The sequence below is a fragment of the Eptatretus burgeri genome, chromosome 17 (assembly GCF_056783735.1).
Source record: "Eptatretus burgeri isolate ZD-2024b chromosome 17, Ebu_testis_v1, whole genome shotgun sequence".
NCBI lineage: Eukaryota > Metazoa > Chordata > Myxini > Myxiniformes > Myxinidae > Eptatretus > Eptatretus burgeri.
This window is the reverse complement of record NC_140977.1, coordinates 54,191,194-54,207,824: the sequence shown is the minus strand read 5'-3', so window position 1 is coordinate 54,207,824 and position 16,631 is coordinate 54,191,194. Positions and strand designations below refer to the sequence as shown.

Here is a 16,631-nt window from a genome sequence, read left to right as displayed (position 1 = left end):
TGATCGAATGTGAGCTTGACCACCTGCAGAGTGAGGGTATCATCTCAGCAGTCGAGTACTCCGACTGGGCAGCACCTATCATTCCAATACTCAAAGCAGATGGAACAGTGCGCATTTGTGGGGACTACAAAATGACGATGAACCGCTATTCAAAGCTGGATGACTACCCTTTGCCCAAAGCAGAGGATCTGTTCACCACTCTCATGGGTGGCCAGACATTCACTAACCTTGACTTGACCAATGCCGATGCTCAAATGGAACGGGATGATGATTCCAAGCCCTATACCTGCATCAACACTCATCGAGGACTCTACATGTACAACAGATGCCCATTTGGTATCCGCTCTGCTACACCAATCTTCCAATGCAAGATGGAGACATTATTGAAAACTGTACCAAAGACAGTTGTATTCCAGGATGACATACTAGTGACTGGCAAGTCACAACATGAACACCTTGAGAACCTAAACGAAGTCCTCAATCGGCTGTCATAAGCAGGGTTACGCCTAAGGTATGAGAAGCATACCTTTATAACACGTGAAGTGGAATACCTGGGTCATCAAATCTCCTGTCAAGACATTTTGCCCTCTCCGAGCAAAGTCGAAGCAATTTATGAATGCACCAATGGCACAAAACATTTCAGAAGTTCGTGCATTCCTGGGTATGTTGACCTACTTTGGTAATTTCCTGCCGCAACTAAGCACAACCGTCGAGCCACTGCATCTTCTCCTCGGGAAAGGCGTTGCCTGGAAATGGGAAGCTGCCCAAACAAGAGCGTTCAAGGCCACTAAAACCATGCTGTCCTCCTGGCCGTTACTTGTCCATTACAACCCATCCAAGGAACTTATTCTCAGTTGAGATAGCTCTTCATGTGGCATCGGGTGTGCGTTGTTGCAAACAAATGGAACCGGTAATCTCCAGCCTGTTGCGTATGCACCACGAACCCAATCTGACACTGAATGTCGCTATGCTCGAGTAGAACGAGAGGCGTGAGCGTGTGTGTGGGGAACCTTAAAGATGCACCGATATATCTTTGGAAGACATATCACCATTGAGACTGATCACAAACCCTTGTTAGGTCTCCTGGGAGAAACCAGAGCCATTCTGCCCACATCATCAGGTCGTGTACAACGTTGGGCGTTGACCCTTGCTGGTTATGACTATTCATTGGTTTACCGCCCGGGTAAGGAAATGGACTGTGTTGACGTGCTGAGTCGCTTGCTGCTTCCCATAACCATCCCAGAACCTCCACAATCTGGCGATATCATTCATCTCATGGATAATGTCATTCATGATGAGGATCCTGTAACTGCTAAGCAGATTGCTTGTGCTTCCAACAGCAATCCAGATTTGTCACAAATTAAACGCTGTGTTATGTCAAATGATTGGGCATCACTACCAGAAGGGTTGAAACCGTACCTCATCCGGAAGGATGGTTTCTCTTTTGATGCAAAATTCCTGCTTTGGGGTAGCCGAGTGATAATTCCGCCTCAACTCCGCAGGAAAATGATCAGTGAACTCCACAATGCTCATCCAGACATAGTCACCATGAAGGCTGTTGCCCGACCCCATGTTTGGTAGCCTGGTTTGTCCAGTGATATTGAGTCCAGTGTCACACTTGTCAAGCCCATTCCAAGACACCGCCACAGTCTCCATTGGCCATGTGGTCGTGGCCATCAAAACCATGGTCGAGACTTCACAGCGACCATGCTGGTCCATTTCAAGGGAAGCTTTTCCTGATCATAGTTGTTGCCCACTCCAAATGGATTGAAGTTCTCGCGGTGCCATCCTCATCCTCTGCCGCAACAATTGAAGCTCGACGTACCATGTTTACACAACATGGTACTCCAAACTCCATTATATCAGATAATGGATCGTCATTTACGAGTTCAGATTTTCAGAACTTTTGTAAAAGAACATTGAGCACTACACATCTGCCCCCGACAAACCTGCCAGTAATGATCAAGCCGAACGTGCTGTTCAGATCATCAAGAATGGTCTAAGCCACGTCAAGGAAGGCTCCATTCAATCTCGTCTAGCTCGTGTGTTGCTCAAACTACCGCACCAGACCACATCAAACCACCGGTCGCTCACCTGCCAAGCTTCTGATGGGTCGTGAATTAACAACACGGTTATCATTAGTGCACCCGGACGTAACAGTCGTGGTCGAGAATAACAAGTATCAACAGAAACGTAATCACGACCAACCGTCTGTATACCGCAACTTCCAGATCAATGATCCTGTGTGGGTGTTGAACTCCGGATGTGGAACCAAGTGGTTATCTGGCATCATTATCGACAATATTGGTGAAGTGATGTTTCTTGTGAAGTTGTGTGATGGTAGATCCATACGTAAACATGGTGACCAACTCAGGTTACATCATGAGGAGCCAAACATTGAACTGGCTCAAGTGCCTTTGCCACCCACTCCTGTATCAACACCACCTGCGTTTGAACCTGAGGTGTTTCCTCATGAAAGCTTTTCATGCATCAATCTACCTGAACTCCTTCCAGACCTTGTACCCTATATTGAGAAACCCACAGCAGTTGCAAGCAAGGACAGCCCTCCACTAGCCCTTAGATCAGGTCATGTCTGCGAGCCTCCTGAGCGTCTTGATTTGTAATAAAAAAGGGGGGGGGGAGGAGATAAGATGTATCAGTAGTGCCTTGATAAAGGACAATTAAATAAGGCAGTTAATAATCTTCAAAAGGGGTGTTTAAATTAACCTTCACACCCAAATTTCACTCACGAACTTCCATGGAGACCCCTTTGTAGACATGCAAAGTTTCAGGCTGCTAGGTTTTATGGTTTTGGAGTTATGGAGAAACACAACACAACATGAACTCCTCATTAAAGGATGTACCTCAAAGCACCATCAACCCTTGGTGGAGGCCACCCATTGAGATTGACATTTTCTGCTGATGTAGACCCTTGGTGGAGGCCACCCATTGAGATTGCCATTTTTTGTTGATGGATACCCTTGGTGGAGGCCACCCATTGAGATTGCCATTTTTTGTTGATGGAGACCCTTGGTGGAGGCCACCCATTGAGATTGCCATTTTTTGTTGATGGACACCCTTGGTGGAGGCCACCCATTGAGATTGCCATCTTTTGTTGATTGGGATCCTTGGTGGAGGCCACCCATTGAGATTGACATTTTTTTGCTGATGTAGACCCTTGGTGGAGGCCACCCATTGAGATTGCCATTTTTTGTTGATGGATACCCTTGGTGGAGGTCACCCATTGAGATTGCCATCTTTTGTTGATGGAGACCTTTGGTGGAGGCCACCCATTGAGATTGCCATCTTTTGTTGATGGATACCCTTGGTGGAGGCCACCCATTGAGATTGCCATCTTTTGTTGATTGGGATCCTTGGTGGAGGCCACCCATTGAGATTGACATTTTTTTGCTGATGTAGACCCTTGGTGGAGGCCACCCATTGAGATTGCCATTTTTTGTTGATGGATACCCTTGGTGGAGGTCACCCATTGAGATTGCCATCTTTTGTTGATGGAGACCTTTGGTGGAGGCCACCCATTGAGATTGCCATCTTTTGTTGATGGATACCCTTGGTGGAGGCCACCCATTGAGATTGCCATCTTTTGTTGATGGAGATCCTTGGTGGAGGCCACCCATTGAGATTGCCATTTTTTGTTGATGGAGACCCTTGGTGGAGGCCACCCATTGAGATTGCCATTTTTTGTTGATGGAGACCCTTGGTGGAGGCCACCCATTGAGATTGCCATTTTTTGTTGATGGAGACCCTTGGTGGAGGCCACCCATTGAGATTGCCATTTTTTGTTGATGGAGACCCTTGGTGGAGGCCACCCATTGAGATTGCCATTTTTTGTTGATGGAGACCCTTGGTGGAGGCCACCCATTAAGATTGCCATTTTTTGTTGATGGAGACCCTTGGTGGAGGCCACCCATTGAGATTGCCATTTTTTGTTGATGGAGACCCTTGGTGGAGGCCACCCATTGAGATTGCCATTTTTTGTTGATGGAGACCCTTGGTGGAGGCCACCCATTGAGATTGCCATTTTTTGTTGATGGAGACCCTTGGTGGAGGCCACCCATTAAGATTGCCATTTTTTGTTGATGGAGACCCTTGGTGGAGGCCACCCATTGAGATTGCCATTTTTTGTTGATGGAGACCCTTGGTGTAGGCCACCCATTGAGATTGCCATTTTTTGTTGATGGAGAACCTTGGACAATGTTAAAAAAAACATTTATTTGGATGTATAATTGATACCCCTCGGAATACAACCTAAAACCGAATCTTACTTGTCTGAGAGTTACTTGTCATTGTGGAAAAAAAAAAAGCGCGGAAATTGCAACCCAAAACCAGCAATTTAATAAACACTGCAGCGACCGATACCGTCATGGCTGAAACAGACGCGCAAAGAACAGCAGAAGAGCTCGAAAATAAAATCACGATTATACCTCTCGCAAAATCTATCTTCTCGGAGAATTTTCTCGCACCATATAAATTTGTGACTATAATTTTGAATGATTTAAAGATTAAAACGGGGCTTTGAATGTATTAATCGCGTGTGCGTTCGGCCGTTGCGTCGCCCTTCTGGTCACACGTTTGAGAGCGTGACGTCACTTGATTAACGTGCCGCAGTAGGAGCGTTATGATTGGTCGAAAGCAGTATGAGGATTGTTGTGTGGCAGAAGCTCGGCCAATCAAAGGACCTGCTTTCTTGGTCTCGCGGAGTGTGGCTTGCTGTTTGGCGCATGCGCAGTGTTCCCGTTGAGGGAGATTCATTTGTTGTGGGAAGTTGTTTCCTCAGTTTGGGTTTTTTTATTTTGTTTTCCTTTATTCCTTTTTTCGTTTATTCCCAACGTTCATTGTCGGGTATTTTTAAACACCTTGTTTTTCTTCATTCGGACCCCACATGCCCGTGATTTGGAGATCGGCTTCATTTTCAATGAAACTCACGGTATGGTCGGAGGACTGACTCGTTGCGGCCGCTTTGTCCCTGTTTTTTCGAAAAAGAAATTTTCTTGTTTCTCTTCTCCGGTTTGTTCAAGTGCGACCTTTGTATTTGGATGTTGTTTCCTCCTCCATTTGGCTGCTAAACGAGTACAGGCACAGAGAATTATGATTGCTGTTGATGTGGTGCTTGTGGTTACGTTTGTATTAATTTACCACACAAGTGTTCTCACAGAAATAGGATGAGAGAGAGTAATTATAAGTACACGATGGAATTGAGAACGTCTCCTATGGTGCTGACTCCCTTCCCCCCGCCTCCCGTGGTGCTGACGCCCCCGCCTCCCGTGGTGCTGACGCCCCCTCCCCCCGCCTCCCGTGGTGCTGACGCCCCCGGCTCCCGTGGTGCTGACGCCCCCGCCTCCCGTGGTGCTGACGCCCCCGCCTCCCGTGGTGCTGACGCCCCCTCCCCCCGCCTCCCGTGGTGCTGACTCCCCTCCCCCCGCCTCCCGTGGTGCTGACTCCCCTCCCCCCGCCCCCCGCGGTGCTGACTCCCCCCCCCCCGCCCCCCCTGGTGCTGCCTCCCCCCCCCCCCCCCCCCCAGGGGGTGACTCCCCCCCCCCCCCCTCCCGTGGTGCTGACTCCCCCCCCCCCGCCTCCCGTGGTGCTGACTCCCCTCCCCCCCCCCCCCGTGGTGCTGACTCCCCTCCCCCCGCCTCCCGTGGTGCTGACTCCCCTCCCCCCGCCTCCCGTGGTGCTGACTCCCCTCCCCCCGCCTCCAGTGGTGCTGACTCCCCTCCCCCCGCCTCGTGGTGGGGGGGTGGGAGAAAGTGGTAGGGGGAATGGGGTGTTTGGGGGGGGGGAGGTGTGAAGAGTGACGCATCACCAAATGTTATTCACTCTGGCAGGGAGGGGTGTGTGAGAGTGACACACACCTATTTGTGAGGATAGTGCTGCATTTTGTGAGAGGCGGGGGGAGGGGAAGACAGGTGAGGAGTGTAGGTGTGGTTAGTAAAGAGAATGATATGTGACGTTTAATGACCGAACACACACACACACTCACTCACTCACTCACTCACTCACTCACTCACTCACTCACTCACTCACTCACTCACTCACACACACACAGTTTCAGAACATCTGTACACACAACGACACAACAGAGTTTATCTTTTAATCCGCTGGCACATCTGCAAAAACTTTGTCCCAGTCCAGAAAATTTGTGGGAAACTGAACCAAAAGTAATATAATCACTGAAAACATGGAGGTACCTACCGCTCACGTACGAACTAAGGATCCCATCGAGCGCGAACATCGCAAACAAAGATATACTTCAGTCCAAAAAAAAAGAGAAGAGGGCATTGCTGATTGAGTTCTTAATAGTAGTGATTTTTTACTAAACGATGCAGAAATCAAGAAAATGACCAAATACCAAGACCTCAAGAATGAAGTGAGAAGATCCTGGAAGCTGAAGAATGCTAAAGTTGTACCAGCGATAGTTGGACCTACAGGAATGATGACGAAGAACCTCACAGAGATATTAAACATAGGGGCAGTACCCCTGGGCGCTCAGCTGGTAGTGGCTGGATAAGATAACCAGGTAACCACAGGTAGGCATGGATAACCCACGAAATATAACAGAGAAGAAAGTAAATACCGATGGATTTTTATTTATTTAATTTTTTAAATTGCATGAACAAACCTTGGTACATCACGGGTGATAAAGGTTGTGGTCAAGTTTCATCGAAATTGTGTGTGGGGTTTCAGGAAAAAGAAGCAAATACATATTTTGAGGGGCAACCCCTCCCCCTCCCCCCTTAGAACCCCTAAGACCCCAATCCTCTTTTAATGTCATGAACAAACTTTAGTACATAATGGGTGGTGAAGGTGGTGGTCAAGTTTCATCGGAATTTTATGTGTAGTTTTGGAGAAGAAAGCAAATGCCTCTTTGGAGGGGGGGGGGAGCAGCCCACTCCCCCCCATCTCCGTAAACTCCTTCTGCAGACACCTTCATACCCCACTTTTTTATTTTATTTTTTTTAATGCCATCACGAGTGATGAAGGTTGTGGTTAAATTTCATTGAAATCGTATGTGTAGTTTCTGAGAAGTTGCAAGTATTTGTGGACGCCCCAGAACTACTTTACAGGTGAGCTAAAAACCATCCCTGGGAATATTACAAACAAACGAACTACGGTTGGAAGCTGTCCTGGGCTCAGCAACGACCATGAAGAGAGCCCTCGGCACAAAACTTTGAGAACAGAAAACTTCACAGCTTGGTCCATGAATCGTGACCCCCTTACCGAAATGAAGGTGGATACTTTGAACTCACCGTGGGAGGACTCCATTCCACATTCTGAAACCCCATATGTAGATACCATTCATCAACACACACACACACACACACACACACACACACACACACACACACACACACACACACACACACACACACACACACACACACACACACACACACACACACACACACACACACACACACACACACACACACACACACACACACACACACACACACACACACACACACACACACACCTCCCTGGGGCGGGAGCATTCAAAATCAACAGTTCGTTCATGCAGCAACCTTTGCACCCCACTGGTCAGCTCCGAATCTGATTCATACATGCTACAGTCCCTTCACCATTGAAAGATGTGGGACCAAGGGGAGGGTTGGGGGAGAGAGAGTTGAGTTGAGTGATTCCGGCAGATGTGACGCCGTTTTCCGTCCATCCGAGAGACGACACACACAGCGATGAATCGCCTAGCCTGTGAAACACCGGGAGGACAATTTCGAGCTGGTCGGGATTCAATTTCAGACTTGTCAGAGTGAGCACGCGTACCTCTCGGCTTTCTTGCCGTGATTTAGCGATTCCTTACTTCATAACTGAAAATATTTTTTTTTTCTCATTGTGATCGTATAATTTATTTTGCCTTCCTACCTCCAGTGTAGAACCACGGTATCGAAATTGAATGTTGAGGAACGTGCCAAGAGGCTTTACAATGCAATGCACGAAGCATGTGAAGAAACTTTTAAAAGCGAAACGTTTACTGTTTATTTGTATTTATCTATGCCGAAGTGACGGGTCATATAATCAAAGAACAAAAACGGGGAAACCTCGTGGAAAATAAAATTCCACATTTTCAGTGATGCAGCCACCACCTGTTTCACCGCTGAACAACCCGTGGCCAACGCAAGCGAGTAGCCCTGAACTTTGTTGAAGTCGATCGAGAAACGGTATTCATTGACAGTGTGAATGTTGTAGAGTGCTGGTTTAAGCACTCCAACGAAACGGTCGATATGAAACGGCTCGCTTGGCACGCAATTGGCAATCACCGACCGTCATATTCAACATACACCTCCCAGAGACCCCCGAAATGTCACATGTATCTGAATTGGACAAATGAACACTTTTCGATGAGTCGGAACTGCTTGTAAGTTCGATTCTGGAGTTTAAATTTTGTAATTCTACTGAATTGAAGAGATACTCGTGGTGATTGCATGTGCGGAAATGAACTAGAGCAACGAACGTTAACGTCTCCAGGCGTTTATAAGCATTGCAATGTACCTAGTGATTCATAGGTAAGATGAACAGGTGCATTCTATTATATGAGTGAGGAAAGTGTGGGGTGTGGGGGGGGAAACTTTATCGTTAAGAAATCGTTGTGGCTGTTCCAAGTCAAGGCGTGGTTGAGTGGGACAAAAAAAACATGGCGGCTTCAGACCCCAGCGAGGTTACCCAGGAAACTCCTCAAGACCCCAGAGAGCAAGGTGGCCGAGGATCGCCTGATGAAGGATATAATTAAATAAGGCTGTTAATTATCTTCAAAAGGGTTGTTTTAATTAACCCAAACACCCAATTTTCACTCTTGCACTTCCTTGGAGTTTTCTTAGTGTACATGCAAAGTTTCAGGCTACTAGCTTTTATAGTTTTGTAGTTACAGAGGAAACGCACACTGACACACACACACGTATTGGCATTTATTGGTATAGATTATTATGATCATTATTTTTATTATCTCACCTGGTCTTTAGTTTGAGTTAATTGCAATCGAGCAATGTCCGTAAGTCAGTCAGTCAGTCAGTGAATAGGTGAGTGAGTCTGGAAACACTTCAGTCATTATTGCTTGAACCAAACCCTTTTATTTTGATGAAACTTTCTACAAGCTTCATATCTAATGCCTTATATGGGAGTATTGACCGCATCAAAATCTGTGCTCATTAAGATGGTCTGCGGAGGTATAGGTTTTGATCTCCCAAAACATGTATTTTCTCTCTTCTCTGAAACTACACACACTATTTCAATGAAACTTGACCACAACCTTCATCAACCATGGTATACCAGTTTGTTCACGGCATTCAAAAAAAAAAAAAATCATGATCTAAGGAGGTTTCCCGGGGGTTTGAGTGGCTTGCTCCTGATTCAGGTGAGCTTCAGGACCTGCGGTTTTATTATTTTTATTTTTATTATTATGTCCTTTGTCTCTTCACAGATGACTACATTATACCAGATAATTACACATTCCTACAAGGCAGCAGCAGCTTGTCTCCTCATCTTGTAAAGAGCAGATTGTGGTCAAACACTTGCATCAGATCGGTCATTCCAAGCAAATCTCTGTCTCTCACTGTCTATCTTGAAGGATTGTCAAATTAACCCAACTATATTTTCACAATCGACCACTCGAAAACAAAATGAGTTATTTCTAAAGTTTAGGCCTCACCATCAGCTATGACCTCTCCTGGGCAGACAGACCATCTCTGGGAGCATGATTTCAAAGCCAGTGGCAGACCTGGCATTCTTTGTCGTGCTAAGTTCCTTCCTTGGTGAACCTGCACTACTTCCAGCATGCAACGCCCTTGTCTGGACCTCAATGGAGTGATGCGCTCCCTGGCGAGAGCTGTACTCCATTGAGCAACCCGAAGACTTTCTATAAAATCTAAGTGACTTGATATTTTTGTGTTTGAAAAATATTGACGTTATATGTATGGAGGTACAGGTTAGTTATGTAATCAAGTCCTTGGCATGGTTGGTGTGCTGCGTAGGTTATACACTTCATTGAAACGAGAGACACGTTGGAGTGAAGTTGTCCTTTGAGTTTGTACACCGATCGGACGGCGGGGTTAACTGTAGTCGTCAGAGTAAAGATGTCATGTTTTCTGTTCTCCGTTCCTGATCTGGATGGGCACCAGACTGGGCAGCGGGGGGGGGGGGGGAATCTTCAACCGGCTCTAGCACGACTGTTCCCCTCCCCGTGTGAGACTGGAGATCCAGCTACGTCTATCTAGATCGGAGGCAAGTCCCGCCGAGAATGGTTGGCACGTGCCACTTTGAGCCACTGTTGCCCATTTTCTATTAGCCGGCATGTCTGATTGGCAGCTAAATGCGATGGGTCGGCGACTTGCCGACGTGACTTAACTGGTGGTGGGGGTAGGTGTGAGTCTTATAAAGCCCCTGGGTTCTCTTGGTTCCAGAGAGCAAAGCGAAATACTAACTGCCGTGCCTATTCCATACTAAAAGTCACTGCCTGTTGTGTATGTTGTGCTTTCGCTTCAGTTCACTCTCTCTACTGTTGAGTTTTTAATTCTTATCTATCGTCAAAGTCTCTGTCCTTGTGCCACTGGATCTGTCCGTTTGTCTCATGCCCGTATCTTTTATTAATTTATTTTATTTTTCTCCATTTAATAAACCGATCGTTTGTTCACCGTTTGAGCCATATCTGCATTCAGCCTCCCACATGTTACTCATTTTGGCTTGATTGACTATTCCTGGGGGATTTAAACCAAGTTGATTTTAATCCTGATAACCTGCGTCGGGTTAACGATCGCATACCTCACCACACGTGCACCACACCACACATTGATCTGTCAGCTCGGCCGCCTCGAGGCGAGACCTCGGCGTGTGTGTTTCCCTGCCTAGCGGCGTTCGCCGCTGTCGGACTGGTGGTACCCATGTGCCTGTACTTTTGACTTTAAGCACCGTTTTGTGACTATGTTGGTCTCGGTTTTTATATATTTTTCCTTTTTTGTTATTGGAAGCTAAACTTATTCTCAATCGTAGGTACGTTGTAATTTTGTTTGTTCGATGTGACGGTTTGTTTATTAGTAAAACGATTTTTTTTCCCATGCTTGTGCTCCTTTGAACAGACTTGTCAACAGCTGGTTGAGGCTGTGGAATAAAGCTAATAGAGTGCAGGTAAGGTGGCACATATTTTGGCCTCACGGGCATTACAAAACTTTCTTGTTCATTTTATGTATTTATTTATTGCATGACACTTTTATATAGCAGCGAATAGCAGCAGCATGAAATATTACTTGATATGGCGTGAGGGAGTGATGAAACCGTGCTTTGCATTGAGCACCACATTGTGCCCTGTCTATGATTCTCACTTGAAATGCTTCAACCCTTGAACGAGGGCGTCTGTGTCTTTTTTGGTTGGTGTGACTTCAGTGTGTGTGATGGAGAGTGCCGAGAGTTCGGACGATCGTGGAAACACCTCATCGAGCTCGGAGGAAAGCGAGGATGAGATTACCTTGTCGCTGGTCACAGGTGGTCGTGTGGTAACGCCACCTGGGCTCCCGCTCATCAAGACTAATGGACAGGTGTACACCTACCCTGATGGAAAGTCTGGCATGGGTATGTTTCATCCCACCCCCCTCCTTCTCCCCCCTTTATTATGCTTGGTCTCTCACGTGGAGTGAAAAGCAGGGTTAAGCAATCGATTCACTTTGTTTGTCTATCTGTCCACAAACATCAGTTTATGATCAAGGAACAACTTGATTTAAATTCGGTGTTTTATTTTAAACACGAATCGGAAGACAAACTTGTAGTTTAGCAGTACTTTGGCTCTGAATCTGTCCTGATTGTGCACGTGTAGAGGAGGAGTGAGATTGTTCCACTGTCTGCCTGTTGTCTGGCAGTCAAACAAAATGGAAAGTCATTCCAAACAGGAAACTTGCTGTTCTTAAGGATCTCATAGAGGCCCCAAACAACAGGCAAGAACAAAAGGTGATGTAAAAGTAACATGTTAAATAAAAGTGTTGCAAAGACGCTGCATCAACGGCGGTAAACTTCCAAAAATGTTTTTTTTTTTCTCCAACGTTTAAAATCTATTTTATTTTAATTGAATTGTATACTTGAGCACCACGGAACACAAATCGCCTTTTTGCCTCTTTCAAAACCTTTCCGCTTCGCAGTACTTGGAAAGATATTGTAGCATTTTACATAATCTTGACCAATCAAGTTTGCTGCTCGCAGGCACCGCCCATGTCCTTTTTTTTTTTTTGTTTTGTTTTTTATTGTTTGTTTTTAAACTTTCTCAAGTCTGTGTGGGGATAAGGTGTTCTATGAACTCTCCAGTTGTTGCTTCCCAGAAAGGATCATGGTCGTGGGACTACCCTGCAGTCCTTGGTAACATGCAAGTCAGTGGTGCTGTTTCGTTAATGTTCAAAATGAAAACTTTGCGGCGAATTAGCCCCACTCGAGGCAAAACTATCTTCTGAATTTCTTCTCATGGAAGTTGCTAAAGAGTTTCTCAACGCACTCCTTCATTCTACTCTTTTCTCTGCCTGAAGCTTCGGCGATGACATGGATGATGAAGGTGTTTCTCTTCTACATTTGCTCTTTCGATGTCTCGATCTTTGTGTTTTGTCTTTTTGTTGTTGTTGTAGTTCCCCCCCCCCCTCCTTCAGTGGGATGATTCGATGTTCCGGCAGTAAACGGAGCATACTCTTCTTGTATTTTACAATTTCGTTCCGATTTGTGTGTACTTGCACGTCACGTGAGATGGTGGTGTCTCACAGAGCGAGTACACTCCTGTGGTTGTTATTGACACCACTTTTCTTCAACTTATCCAGTCTCGTGATTATTGTTATGATTATTATTCTTATTACAGAGTTTTAAGTGTCATACAAGAGCTGAAATTTATTTTATTTGAGGTTAATAAAAGCATTTATTATGTACATTTAAATAATATTGAACTGCCTCTCATTGAGAAAGAACGGCAAGTTCATCTCTCGAGCCCACTTTATCCCTTGCACGGATATGAACTGTTCCAGTGTTTTGTATCTCCACCAAAGGTTCTCGGAGAGCGAAAGTCTCAAATTCAGTAAAGTGATGCTTGAGTAGTAGTCACAGTCCTGCTTGTCAGTTTTTACATATCTCCACACTTTTTGAAAAAAAAAAATAAATTAGGGATATTTCGTTTGTCTGTCTGTCTGTCTCTGTCTCCATCCGTCCTGTTATCTCCTCCTAAACGGTTGCGCAGAAATTCACCAAACTTGGAAGTTGTGATCACCACATTGCACAAATGTACAAGACCAGTGTCATTTTGGCCTCACCCTCTGGGGTGCGGTCAAAAGGTCAACTACCGAAAAACGCAAGTCCAGGCACATTTTAAAACATTTTAAAATGAAACTTTGTATGTGCAATCAACATTTGGACACACCTGAAATATATACCGATTTTATTTATTTATTTATTTATTTATTTATTTTTGGATATGATCCCCTGTTCATTCTGCAGGAGTTTGGGACTTAGGTTTACAGGTCAAAGTGGGGGGGGGGGAGTTAAACCCCAAAATTTGACATTTCTTCATTCCTGTGGGAACCTTTTTGCCATCTTTCAACTTTGCTTTCGGTGGAAAACGTGGGTATTTGCGACGGCGTGCCATCGACTTTGCTCTTCGTTGTTTTTGAATGCATTTTTCTGCTTCTTCTTGTGTTCTGCTGGGCATGGTAATCCAGAGTCCCATTTCCCATCCTTTCGGCCATTGGTCTCTCGTTGGAGTGTAAAAGCTACATTGTTGTGTTCGTGATATTTGGGACTTTAAGCACCAACATAATATCTGGGTTTATTTTTTTATTTTTAATATTTCACTGCAGTTCAACCGGAATGAGACTTCAGCTTTTGAGTTTGTGTCGCACTGGTTGAGTTGAAGGCTTTTGCTGGGTAAAACCCATGGATAATAACCATTCATATAATCACTGTGGTATTAGAGTTTCCAGAAAGTGTAGCTGTAGTTTGTGAAAGGAATTTTGTTTTTGAATTGCATGAGTATCTTGTATGATCGGCTGTGGTTGAGAGTAATTGTTCCACAAATCGCTCCCTCAGCCACGTGCGAGATGTGTGGCATGGTGGGCGTGCGAGATGCATTCTACTCTAAGACCAAGCGCTTCTGCAGCGTCTCGTGCTCGCGAAGCTACTCGTCGAACTCTAAGAAAGCCAGCGTGCTCGCAAGGTTGCAGGTATGATTCGAGAGAACATCCACACTAATTGAAAAAGGTGTAGGAAGATCCTGGCTGTTTCGCTGCTGCTCTTGTTATTCCGGGCAGCTGCAACTTTGATCCAAGGATGAATTTTGTTTTCTTTGGGATACGAACAGGGAAAATCGCCAAGCAAGAAGGCCAAGGTAGTTCACAAGACACCATCGTCCAAGCTCGCACCCAGTGGCACCTTGCAAGCTGGCTACCAGAGCCAAGTCAAGCGTAAGGCTGGTGAGATGGTTTATATGAGAATGATCATGTGACCCTTTTCACCTTGTTCCACTGAGAAAATCAGGTTGAGAGGTTTGTTTTAAACTTGAAAAATTGAAGTTGAGAGGGTCATGCTTTCTGGTTTTCTAAACCCCATGCTGATTTTGCTTTATTATTGCTGCAGCAAAGACTGTGGAAGGATTTGATTGGGGTCGTTACATCTGGAAGAATAACTTCTCTGCTGCCCCCGTGAGCTGTTTTAAACATGTGAGTGTGTCCATGCCACTCTGTGATCATTTCTTGTTTCCAAGCGAAAAGCGGGGGTGAAGCAATTGGTTCACTTTGTCTGTCTGTCTGTCTCTGTCCACTAACTTCAGTTTATGATCGAGGACCAATGTTATTTTAATTGAATGTTATATTTTGAACATTTATCGGAGAACGAACTTGAAGTTGAACGTTACTTTGGCTCTGAATTTGTCCTGATCGCACATGCGCAGAGAGACTGCGATAATATTTTTACTGTCTGCCTGTCTGGCAGTGAAACAAATTTAAAATCATTCCAGACTGTTTTTGAGGATGTGATAAAGGACACAAACAACAGGCACGAATAACTAATGTAATGTGTTCAATAAGGTGGTGTAAAAGGCACTGCAGCCACGGCAGCAAACTTCCACAAAATAGTGTCATGTTCATGGCAGTTAACACCGGGCTGGGCGGATAGCCGAACAGTTGCCACTTGGAGGCGAACAGCTGAGATCCTTGGAGATTATGGCACGCGGGACTGGAAATGGCGGTGGCACTCACCAGAACGGAAACACACGGGTTTATTCTCGAACCCACAATGAATCTACGAACACTAGTAAATTCAACAAATGATGGTTTAATAAACTTAAAATCAATGAGTTGTAATGAAAATAAATCAACGGGGCGATCATGCAAGGTGAAGTAAAACTAAATCCTAATTTGAGACGTATCTACTCGGTCACAAAAACACACAAGGGGAAAGATAAAAATAAAATAAATTCCTCCCTTTATGCCGGCACTCAGCTTTATGTCCAGAGATGACCTTTTGGAGCCTGGTGATCCTCGAATTGCTAAGCCACTGCACGGTAAATGCACCAGATGGCCTGAAGACTTTCCGTGGCCATGTACGGGAGACAGTTTGTGCGTGCGATCCCCAACAGTCCACCAGCCATCGTTAAAGTTCCTCCTCACGATCGAAATTGCCGACACCGCTTCTCTCTCAGCACCAGGCCCGCTCACAGCAAAAAGGCGTGGCTTTCCTCTTCGATCCTCCAACAAGGGATACTGCCGAGTTCGACTTTTACGTCATCACAACCAATCACATTTGCCACTCGCAGACCCCGCGCATTTCCTTGTTTCTCAAGACTGTGTCGGGTAAGGTGGTCTATGAACTCTCCAGTTGATGTTATTATTTTTGGTTCCCTCCAGGTTTCACTTGAGGGGGCTGATCAGGTTTTCTATCCATCCATCCATCCGTCCCACATTTGGTTTGCAGACTTTTTTTTAATATATATTTTTTCCATACCCTTTAACATATTCAAGTGAAACTTGGTGCATGGTGTTATTATGATAAGTTAAAGAACACGTTTGAGTTTCAGGGAGTTTCGTCAATTTTTTTTTAGAGTTATGCCTTTTTTTAACTTGGGAAAACCACATATTATACGTGGGTCAGTGTTCAGCTGCCCCGACTCCATCGCACTACTTTACACACATTGGCTGGACAGCTGGCCTGATTCCACCCCAATAAAATCATGTTGCTACCATTGCATGAAGCAGTACAGATCAGTTGGCCCTTTGCCAGGGTTAGTCCATAGCCCAGTGCAATTGGAATGATACCAGGTACGAAACAGTGGGTGAGTAAGGTTGTTGTTCTTCTTCATTTTGTTTCCGGTATCTGCTCGAGCGTGCATTAAACGGAAACAAATTTATATCTCGTGAACATTCATTGGGACCAACCAGTTTGGGCCTTTTATGACAAAGCAATTCTTTCTTTTATTATTAGCTCACCTGGCTTTTAGTCCGGTGAGCTTATGTGATTGAGCAATGTCCGTCGGTCAGTCAGTCAGTCAGTGAGTCTTTAAACGCTTCTGTCATTGTCGCTTGAACCAAACAATGGTTTTGATGAAACTTTGCCATGAGCTTCATATCTGATTCTTAACAAAGGTTTATTGACCTCGT

At 45.3% G+C, this 16,631-nt stretch overlaps 1 protein-coding gene across 1 annotated transcript in view; it reads left to right on the top strand.

The window, feature by feature from the left end:
* Nucleotides 1–4,707: 4,707 nt before the first annotated feature.
* Nucleotides 4,708–16,631, top strand: part of MBTD1 (mbt domain containing 1) — a 30,850-nt gene continuing 18,926 nt past the window's right edge. Inside the window, exons 1-6 of the mRNA XM_085863111.1 lie at nt 4,708–4,948; nt 11,103–11,151; nt 11,407–11,592; nt 14,068–14,201; nt 14,339–14,450; nt 14,614–14,696. Of these exons, the coding sequence (XP_085719237.1) occupies nt 11,415–11,592; nt 14,068–14,201; nt 14,339–14,450; nt 14,614–14,696 (507 nt within the window). The 5' untranslated portion in view covers nt 4,708–4,948; nt 11,103–11,151; nt 11,407–11,414. The remainder of the gene's footprint in view (nt 4,949–11,102; nt 11,152–11,406; nt 11,593–14,067; nt 14,202–14,338; nt 14,451–14,613; nt 14,697–16,631) is intronic.